The sequence below is a fragment of the Cyprinodon variegatus genome, unplaced genomic scaffold, assembly GCF_000732505.1.
Source record: "Cyprinodon variegatus isolate N-32 unplaced genomic scaffold, C_variegatus-1.0 Scaffold119, whole genome shotgun sequence".
Classification (NCBI taxonomy): domain Eukaryota; kingdom Metazoa; phylum Chordata; class Actinopteri; order Cyprinodontiformes; family Cyprinodontidae; genus Cyprinodon; species Cyprinodon variegatus.
The window spans coordinates 1,328,264-1,339,414 of record NW_015150572.1 but is presented as its reverse complement, the minus strand read 5'-3'; the positions used below and the strand labels follow the sequence as shown (position 1 = coordinate 1,339,414).

Below are 11,151 nucleotides of genomic sequence, written 5' to 3'. Positions count from 1 at the left end.
TCTAGAGAGTAAAACTGACATTTATGAGTTAATTTGTAAAAATATATTTTACGTTTCTCTCTTCTTATCAGGGAGAGCGGTGCCCCAGCGCCCCCTATGGGCCGGCCGCCACTGCCTGAAGGCATCTACGCCTTGGAGCTTCCCTTCCAGTTCTTTTCCTGGGAGCAATCTACTTAGTTCAACCACTTTTTACTTGGAAAAAATAAATTCTAAAGCTTGGAAAATCTATGAAAAGGATTATAAGCAGGAGTAAAAAGTTTAACAACATTTTTATTTTAGAGTAGATTGGTTTAGAACAGGGAAATTGCAGTGAGTCGGCACATCTTGTCATGATCTTGGCACTGATGACTGCATTATTGGTTCATTTCTTTCACCTGCTTAGCTCCGCCCAGTTTTTATTTTCTGTCATCCGAGCCACCTGTTCCAGTTCCTATTTAAACTGCTTGTTTCCAGCCATCAGTGCCAGATTATTCGAGCCACGTGTGGGGGTTCTCTAGCGTACCCAGTTGTTTTTCTGAATACTTGATTCTGACTAGTTTCTGCTTCTGTGCTTCTGAGTTTTGCTTGCCTCTATTCTGGTCTGTTTTTCCTGTCATGTCTTCAGACTGCTGTTTGGATTCTGTGTGTTAACAAGCTTAGATCTGTCTCCTGACCGCAGTTTGGATTTCCCTTTGGTACCTGAGCTGATCTATAAAAAGGACTATAAGCAGGAGTAAAAATATCAATCTGAATCCCTCCAGATTCTTCTCTACAAAACTACCACAAAAATCTCCTGACTAAATCAGGAAATAAAACAAACGTGATGGGTCTAAGGAGAGCGGAGACAGAGGACAGAGGACGAATTAACCGAAACAAAACCTGCTGCCGACAAGATTAGATCAGGGGAGAATGTTACTACGGCAACAGAATCAATGGTTTAGGAAACTCTGAGTTTCCCTGATTTGGGGGTTTAAAAGTTTTCAGTAAGCTGGTTGTTTTGGGTTGTTGTAAGATCAGACGGTAAACCCCCACTTCCATGTCAAGGATTTTTCTTTTTACCTATAGGTGTTCTTCCATAATTGGATCGTATTTATCTCCATCCATGCTGAGTAAAAACATCCCCAAATAAGATACTGCAACCACCACAGGTAGCCATAAAAATAATATGTTTGTTTTCTGCCATAATTGTTTTCATACAAAACAAAGTTTAATTTGATCTCTTACGACCACAGTAACCCGTCCATGTGTACGTGACCCCTATTTGTTTTTACTGCAAACTTTCAACTTTCAAAAGTATTAGCTTCCTTCTTCCATATCTGAGCACTGTAGAAGAAATAGAATCTCTGCCAACAGATACTCCTGTCCAAGTGGTGCAGCTCCTCTATTTTAAGACAATGGGTTGAATAGAGTTCAGTGAGTCGTTGGGAGCTTGGAATATTATTTCAAATCCTAGCCCCAGCTGTAAATTCCTCCTCGGTCACTCTGCTGCGTTCCTTAATCAAAATAATGTTATTAAACCTTGGAAGCTTTCTCAGTAAAAGTACAAATGCATGTTACTTTCTTCGCCTTATCATTAGCAAAACATTTTGAATACTATGCATCCTTTTTCTCCTGCTTTATAGTTTTGTTGGTCAGATGGGTATTTACATTTTTTTTTTAATTATCTAAACAAAAAACAAAAGGCACCCTACTAATCAGCCTATGTTTGCATCTAATCCTGCATGTGTGAAGCTCCTTTCTCAGAGAAATAATGGGCAAAGGACAAGGTTGGTTTATGCATCCATGACAATTAGTTAGCTACCTCCTGCTATAGCAAACACTCATCATTACACAGGGGGTGCGAATAATGCATGAGGGAGGAATCCTTCCCAAACTTGCCTTTAGGGCTTCTGAATGGGCATTTAATGAGCTTCTCTGCTAAGCGTGAAGCAGCACAAAAAAAGCAGAAAACAAAAAACAACAAAAGACAAAAAACACCCACTTACACAGAAGAATGCGGCGTGTTATTAGATAAAACAGCATAAACAAACTGAAGAGAGTTGTACAAATAATATTAATATTTAGGTATTTTTTTTAGTTATAATGTTTAAGGACCATGTTATATAAGAAAAATATGGAATTCTGTTATTATTTGGAATACCACTGACACTAAAATCAGAGTTGATATATAGTTAAGGAAAGCGCTGCTTTGCATTTGCTGCTGTAACACCATTATTTCCCCATTGTGTGACAATTAAGAGATTTTCAATTCTATTCTATGCATCACCTATATCATTGTTCAAAATGTACATGACATTGCACAGTATCCATCTGTATTGAAAACATCCCTTAGAGAGCAGTGTCCAGCTTGAGTAACCCGGAAGGCAGCTCATTGGTCAGGATCTTGCTCAGAGTGCCTAAATTGACTGTATACAGGTTTGAACCTGTGATCCTGGACTCTTTTCAGGATATCAATGCCCTGCTCTCTAAATAGCAAATCCCCACTTACTACAATGTGTTTTATTGTTGGGAGTGGTGTTTTATATTTACTGTAAAAAAAATACAAGTCAATAAAAAACATCATGGCCAAATATTCATCTACAATTACGATGTTACTCATAGAGATATGCATAATGCAATGATGATTCAGTTCAGTGCATACCTGTTTGTTGCTGAAACTTCTCCAAATTTTGAAGGAAACTTTAGTTATGTTTGCTATTCAGGACAAACTTTACATTACCTATGAGCTAAAAGGTTCAACCTTAATTCTTTGTAAACAGCTCCTAATGAATAATGCTTCTAAGTTGTTGCTGTGAAAATGGATGGATCTATGATTTGAATGCTTTCTTTCACAAAGGATAATCAATCGCTCATCAGTTAAGCTTCACAAACTGTTCCAGCTTCCCAGAATTAAAAACAAAAGAAAGCAGATGAGAACTTTAAAGAGATTTTATGGGAGACTGTTTCAGTGTTTAGCAGCTATTATCAATTTCTTTTTTTTGTTTTCTGTTTTCTGTACAGGAGCCATAACAGGGTCCTTTTGACCCCTGTCTTGTGTCCTGTTTTGTGACAGTCAGCCACATGAACCTAATGCTACTGAAAATAAGTTATGCATTTTTTTATTTAAAAGAATAATTTCGTTTTTTTGTATGAAATATCTTGGCATCGCTATTTTATATATGGATTGTAACAGGCAAACATTTTTAATACTGCATTTCCATGGAGAAAGTTGTAATTCTAATCAAGAGTCATATTGCACTAACAAGATGGCTGATTTTTTTTTCATAATCCCTTTAAATAGGACACAACTCAATTCCTCTCGCACCATATTTATTTTGCACTACATTCCACCTTTCTATATTAACCCCCTTTTGACCCATGACTTTAAACTGGTCTTCCTTTTTTCCTACACTGTTTACATTCTGTTCACTGCTGCACTTCATAAATGGTAATGTTCATTTTACTGTTGTAAGCTGTATGCATCGAAATTTTGTTTTGTGCATACAAGATGACAATAAAGTCTAAGAGAAAGGAATAAAATTAAATGACATGAGAATAAAAATCATAAAGCAGAGTGCATCTCATTTGTTGGATCTAGTATTGTGAGTCAGTTCCATACACAACATGTATGTATATATAGGACTGGATACTGATTACTTCCAGTCGGAGAATGCAGCCCCTGTATATGGGCATAGTCTGAAAGTTTCTTGAGACTTTTTTTGTTTTATATATATTATTTTACTTTGTAGTGAAATTACCAGGAACAGTATATGCAATTGAAAGACCCCGTTTTCTCTGTGCTCCTGTCTCTAGTAAAGTTACAACCAAGTGTCTTTGCTGCAGGTAGATCTGAAAATAAACCAATAAAACCTGAAGGCCCTGAAGGAGCCTTTAGTTTGACCCTGACTCTGCAGCACAATCAAAACTTCTCTAAAAAAAAAGATGCCACAGCGTGAAAAGACAGAATCAATATATGACCATCAGTGTCTCCAGCTGCGTTTCTATTGACCATTAAATTGTGCAAATTGCAATTATGAAAACACATTGCTAAATGGAAATACTTTAATTTTGAAAAAAATAAACCTAGTTTTTATATAAAAGGTTTTTAAGCTTCAAAGAAGTGTTTGTTTGGTAGTATCGAAATTCTTATATTTCCCAAAACTGCAATGGAAGCAAGTGTTTACGTTCACCACAGCCACGTTGTTTACAGAGTTATCATGTGAACAACATATATTCACGTGTAATTTTAATTATTTAATTGAAATACATTTGCAATTAGCAATACACCGACATAGTTTTATGCACATTTCTAATGCTCAGATAGTTTTTTCTTTTAATAGTTACATCTTATTTCAATGGAAATGTTGGATTTCTCAAAAGTTTTCATTTTACAATGACAAATTTTTTTTTTCAGTCTCAGTGTAAGCTGTAACTGATTTATTTCCATATGTACAGCGACTATCTTCACTTCGTTGAAGGAGAAATTATTTCTAGGAAGCCATCTCTGGCTCAATTTGAATCAGGTAAGTAAACTTAAGCCAATGCAAATTTACTTCTCTGGTCTACATGATACACGCTGTCTGAATAGTGCTGGCAGAAAGGAAGCAGAAAGGAAAAGAAATCGGGATCGATAGTTTTAAAATAGCGACCTCCTGACGTTCCTATCCACCCCATAGGAGCATTACCCACAATCCTTTGCATGACAGGGCGTATAGGCACAGCCTACCTCATGAAGTTGATCAAAATGAACTTTTTCTTCATGTGTACTCTGTGTTAAAAATGCTAATGCACATAGCGCCATTTTTGTAGTTTTCATAATGGAGAGCTTCAGTCATCCATGGGGGTTTCTACCCCATAATGACGTCTGAAAGGCAAAGGCTGTCCAGTTTCAACTCAGCCGTCCTGAGTGCCTTCCCTATTAACTTCTACTGTTGATCCACTGAAGGAATAAGAGCCATAAATAAGAGCCACACTTTTTCCAATGCAGAATCAGCCTCTGTCAGCAACTTGAAAACCAAGCCCTTTAATATGATCATATTAATATAAACATTTTGTTTTTAAACTTACTACATTAAAACGCTGCCATACATTTCTGACTGAAAAATGAATGAAGAAAATGTTTTTTTGGAATTAAATATGTTTCTTGTTTTGCAGCTCAGGGATTCTTAAGTGGTCACATACTTATCAACCAGTCTGCTCATGTACTAATGCATCAGTATAAACATTTAAATCATGTTTTTTATAAATATATGCACAAGCAACAGTGGTTGGTGCTGGAGAAGGCTAGTCAGGAACGATCACTAACGGAAAACAATCACAACACATAAGTGTTTGTTTAGACATGACAAGATCTAAGATAGGAGTGTTTGTCTCAGCAGATAAAACTCACTTGGCTGCACCACAGGGGCAACAAAGTCCTCCTCTTTTTTTGAACCAAATTATCTGCACGGCACATTCGCCTTTCTTACATTAGTGATTAACAAAAGGATTTGCTATCAAGTGCAAATCATTTCCTAAATAGATAACAACACCTTATTATGTTTGTTTTCCAAGTATGCAGAAGTCCATATAATAGGTGGAAGCGAGGAAGCCACCACCAACTAAATGTATGGAAATAAGTTAGCTTTTATGTCAGTACTGATCTCAAATGTGCATTTAAAGCTAAAGCCTTAGGCACTTCATTAAACCTAATTATGCTTTCCAGATGTTTCTTATGTTGCCTTAAAACTTGGGAAAAACAAATAGAAACAAATTTCTTTTGTAATTATGGGAATAATAAAACATCTCATAAATAATTCTAAGCTTCAATTTGTATCTCTTTACAAAATTTGTATGTTTTCATGTAAAAAAGGTAAAACAGGTTTTCTTTCTTTTTTCTTTCTTTTGCATGTTGTGGTGGAATATAATCATTGTTTCTCCCTAAATCTATCTCTAAATGCTTGTTGAACTTGAGGCACATCTGACAAAGCAGTTCTTGTCATTGAGTTCTGACCTTATGTAAGACATTTAGATGCTATTTATCTATCGGAGACATTTATCATTTCACTTGTTTTGCACATAAACTGAAATCATAGCTCTGGGAAATAAACCTTCCAGTCTGCTTTATATCTCAGAAGCTTTAAAGTGGAGAAACACCTAACCCAGTTTGTAACATGACTCTAATAAAGAAACCACATAGGATGATCTTTGAATTTAATGTAGGTCCTTTTTCCATCAGGGTTTTAAATTCTCAATCAGATACTTCCCTCCCATCCTTCCATCAATTTTTAATTTCAAATGAAGGGACCCGTTAGGTTTAAATTTCTCAATGGTGCATCCTTGCAAAATTAAACCAGGGAGCAAATATCTCTCAGGTCACTGTTCATGGGGTCCCATTGTTGGAGTTATTTAGCAGCGGCTGACATTACGCATGGGACACCTATCTCCACAGTGTGTATTGGATTCTTATCTCTGACTAGGACCCCTCTTCCCAGATTATTTGGTTTTGTAGGACAGACAAATATATCAAGGTTTCAGATGCTTTTCAGGATATTCAATACTGTCAGAATGTCTTATTATCCTAATCAATGTGTTATAGCGTGCTATGGTTGTACTCCATTACCTGGGTTTGTCTCTAATCTTTACTGCAAATTGAGAAAATTATTTAAAAGGGAGACATTGACGCCCCACTATTCACCTCCATAACTATTCCTTAATTTTTTAGATTTTTTCCATTCATTAAATCTGAAAGTGTGTTAATTTACAGTCATATTATTAATATTTTACATCTCCCTCCACAAAAACATGAACTTTTTCCTCATAACATTGCTATCTAACTTGTATTTGGTTGTTCTACATCATGTATTCATTGTAGACCTATATGTTTACGTGTAAAACCTTATCATCAAAGCAAATTTCTTGAATATTTCATTTAGCTTTTTTAAATTTTTTTATTCTGACTGTAGTATTTCACACAGTAAAACAATTGTAAGCACTGTTGCCTAGGCAGTTTAGAATCCCAGCATTAGCGGTTTATGCATGTTTTCTCCCCTTGTTTGTGGAAATTCAAACAAGGGGGAAATTCAATCTTTCTCCCACAGCTCAATATGACTCAGGAAAGCGAGAGCATTTTTTGTCCTTTGAGTTACTTTGTTGCGCTGTGATTGAGTCTCCATTTTTTACAAATCACCACTAGAGAAACTTTCTGGGATACTAGACAAACCAGATAAATGGAGGTTTTTTTCGTAAAAAATAAGAATATTTTCCTTCCCATTCATCTAAAGTAGATTTATCACCTAAAAAATATATGTCTCAACTCCTTAAATATGCTTTGATAATAAATTACAGTTAAAAACAATATCAGTGTCAGATACTGAAAACAGGATTGAAATGTTTCTGCTTTATTATCATAACTTTACACATTTTTGCTCATAGAGCTAATATAAAATGTTATTTTCATATTTTTCTGACTTTATTCTGGCAATGTTTCATCTCTAAACTTAACATAGTTTCTTTATTCTTGCATTTTCTTTATTTTTCAGAAATAGAAATATAACATGTGAATATTTATACCAGCACACATAGAAATGGGCGGTTCTAGAGAGGGGCCAACAGGGCCCCCTGTTGAACCGGTCCTGGTTCCTGTTATGGCCCCTGTCCTAAAAACATAAATATATATATATAAAAAAATGTTGTAATGATGATATGGGTAGAATAGATATAGTCACAGATTTATTATTATTATTTTTTTTACAATTATGATATTAAAATTTAGGTCATAGCTTCGGCTGCAGTGAGTTTTAATCTGCTAGATGTTATTTTGATCCAAATTAAGAAAAAACTATTCTCTAATTTGTTCCTGTTGAATTAATCGGGTTCACTCAAGTTTTAATCCCGGTTCAGATTAACACAGGGAATTTTCATTTAAAATAAGTACAAAGAAATCTGTAATATTTCAAAATTATGAATGTTAATTGACCCAAGATGAAAAAGAATAGCTTTAGTAGATCTTTTAGTAGATATCTAATTAGAAGATAATCGTTTCAGATGCTTTTTTCCTCCCCATGGTTAAGGTTTTTATTTAATTTTAGGTTAATAAAATAAACACATTCAAACCAAAAGTAGAAACTTTCAATTGGAACTAGATACAATTTTATTCAGACTAAATGAAATAGAAATTTAAATTCATTCAGTGCTGAGCTGCAAGCGTCTCTTTGGTCCTGCAACTCGCTTAATTTATTTCATAAATTATTTCTCTTTTTTAGAACCGCCACTGTCAACAGTTAAGCTAAAAACAGGGACACTATGCAAAAAATAAAAGTCAGAAAGATGACAGGACATTGGACAGCATATAAAATGTTCAACAGAAAAAGGACCACAGTTTGAATTTAAATTCAGCTTAATGATCTCTGACTTTCTGCTTCTGGTTGGATTTTAATACTTTACTCTCAACATTTACTGGATTTCGCACACGTACTGCTGCCCCCCCTCTCTGTATTATTAGGAGCGTGCATCCGACCATGCGTCATAGACCAGCCCGCGCGCATTGGCTGCTTTAGGTCGGAGGTACATCCACATGCAGCCCAGTCAGAGGGAGGGAGCCGCGGCGAGGAGTCACAGCAGAGAGCCCCGAACAATAAACCACAAAGCTCCCAGAGACACATGAGGCAGAGCGGAGAGGGGGGAAGGAGGAGCGCAGGAGGCTTCCCTGCCATTTAAAGCCAGCCGGAGACAGAGGAGAGGAGACAGAGGAGAAGAGACAGAGGAGAGGAGACACAGGAGAGGAGACACAGGAGAGGAGAGGGAAGCAAATCACCGGCCGTCATATGAGCGCGCAGCCCCGGGATGAAGGTGGGTAACGGTGCGCACCCTTTGTGTAATGACAGCTCCTCTGCCCTCCATGGCTGCTCTATGAGAACAGCTTCATGTGGTTTAGATTAAAAGGACACGATGGGGATCATTTTCAATCTGTTGATTCATTTTTATTTTTATTTGAATCTATTTTCCTGTGCTGGAGAAGGATGACCGCAGTTTAAATAAGAGCAGAGTCCCGGATCTGGGCTGACATGCGCCTCTCCTCCTCCTCCTTCCCCCCAGCTGGAAGACATGTGTGTCATTTTCCTGAGATTGGCGACTGACTGATTTGTTTTTATTTATTATTTCACCCTAAAAACTAATCCTAATTTGACTCGTCCCAGATTTGGTGGATAGAGAGATTATTAATGTTTATTTTGTCCAGTAACTGTACAGTATTTTGTTGGGTTGTCCCCTTTGCGCTCCGGGCTTGTCAGGATCTTTGATGGCTCAGCCTCATTGTTTGAACACCTCTGCTTGGAAATGAATGAATTAGATGAAAATATCTCTGGATTGAAGAGATGAAACCAGCCTGTGGCACCAGAGGACAGTTCAGTTGAATGCGCTCTCTGTTCAATATTTTCCACCACGCATATGTGAAAACTTTCCATTAGTTGATCGGTTTTTCTATGGATGAAGCTTGGCTCTTATTTTCCATCTGCTGGGTGATGGGAATAAAAGTTGTAACTTAATTTCAGCAAACTGAATTAATCCTTTTTTTTTATTGGTCGAAAATCATCAAAGGAAATCATTCCAACAAACAAGCCTCATTACGCACAGGAGTTATTTTGACCAAACGCGTTTGGTATTTCCGTTTCTCTTTATTTTCCTTCTTTAACACGTGAACGCCCCATGGATATAAAAAACAAAACAAAAAAACAAAACAAAACAAAACAAAAACATGAGCAATTAGAAAACGGTTAATACCTTTAGGGAGGATCATTTACTGTATTAAAAATAGATTTGTGCAATGCAGGTAGCAGAGGCGTAGCCAGAAAAACCTAATAGGGGTGGCTGGTCAATAACCAATGAACATTGAGGGGTGGCCGAAAGGCACCAAAGCCTCAGGTTCAATCTGTTCCAACAGGAACATGCACAACATCCGTATTTTCTAAATAAGGACAAACCATACTTTCCTGCAGCCTTTGCTAACAAATAGCAAACATATTTAAACATCTATGCTGTGTAAATAAAAGGTATAGTGGACACAATTCTTTCAGGTTTGAGTTCTGGGGCGAACATATTTCAATTGTCATTATCTACTTTTATCAATAATCATTCTGCTAAACACTGATATTTAAATCTACTAATATCCACATTTAAATAATTTTTATCTTATTATTAAAGTAGTAATTTATCTATGATTTCACTGAAGACTCCTAGATGACTTGCAGAGGCACATAATTTTATCTTTACCCCAAATAATTCAAAGTTTAGTTCTGAAAAGAGCAGGAATTCTGTATCTATTGTCTTTAATGTTTATATATTCATGTGCATAATTCATAGCAGTGTTTCTGTTTTCAAGTAGTTAATATATGACAAATTTAAATGTTTAATAGGTTTGAACATTCCCCTTCAGAGTATTGCTGCTGCCACAGTCTGTATTAGAGGGAAAAAATAGAAGGGGTGGCCACAGAGGGGCCAATGATTGGCTAATGGTGGCCATGGCCACCCCTGGCCCCCCATCTAGCTCCGCCACTGTTAGGTAGATTGTGGAAAACTATCCTTGGCATTAAGTTTTTTCCCAATAGTGGAAATTATGCTAAACCTGTGATGTCAACCAACAGCAAGTTTGTGTTTTCGGTAACGCTTTCTTTTACAGTACATCAACTACCGTGTAGTAACATGGTAATAACATAGCCAGTCACAATATATTACCATGTAACAAGAAAAACTTTATTTGGTAACTACCTCAAAATTAACATATATAATTACAAAGTAAAATGTTATAACAGTGGAGACGTTTGGTGGGTAATTAAAATTAGGTTTCTATTATTGGCCACCACCTACGAATGGCTTACAAAGTAAATTGTAACTTATGTTCAGGTAACTAAAGCATTGTAAAACTGAACTCAAGTTACATATAGATAAGAGTTTAGTGAAGAAGATTGCTGTCTTCTAGGTTTGGTTTTCTGTTATATGTCAAGTAATTAACTGGGTTTTACTAGATAATAGCAAATGAATGTATTGCTGTCGGTGAAATGAATGAGTTACCTGGAAATAACTGTTTGAAATCTTAAAAGTCCGACTTTGCCTCATGTGCCTTAAAATTTGAAGAACAGCACTACACTGAAAAAACGATCTAGAAATAAGTAAACATTTTCTTAAATTAAGTGCAATTACCCTTCATTTGAGTAGATA

The 11,151-nt window shown here is 36.2% G+C and overlaps 1 protein-coding gene across 3 annotated transcripts in view; it reads left to right on the top strand.

Annotated features, from left to right (window-relative positions):
- Window positions 1-8,507: 8,507 nt before the first annotated feature.
- The window catches only part of LOC107085258 (galactose-3-O-sulfotransferase 3-like), a 40,576-nt gene continuing 37,932 nt past the window's right edge, over window positions 8,508-11,151 (top strand). For all 3 annotated transcript variants that reach the window (XR_001481255.1, XM_015375493.1, XM_015375492.1), the window contains exon 1: window positions 8,508-8,787. Coding sequence is in view for 2 of the 3 variants with exons in the window: in XM_015375493.1 (XP_015230979.1) it covers window positions 8,763-8,787 (25 nt within the window). In the remaining variant the exon portion in view is untranslated. The remainder of the gene's footprint in view (window positions 8,788-11,151) is intronic.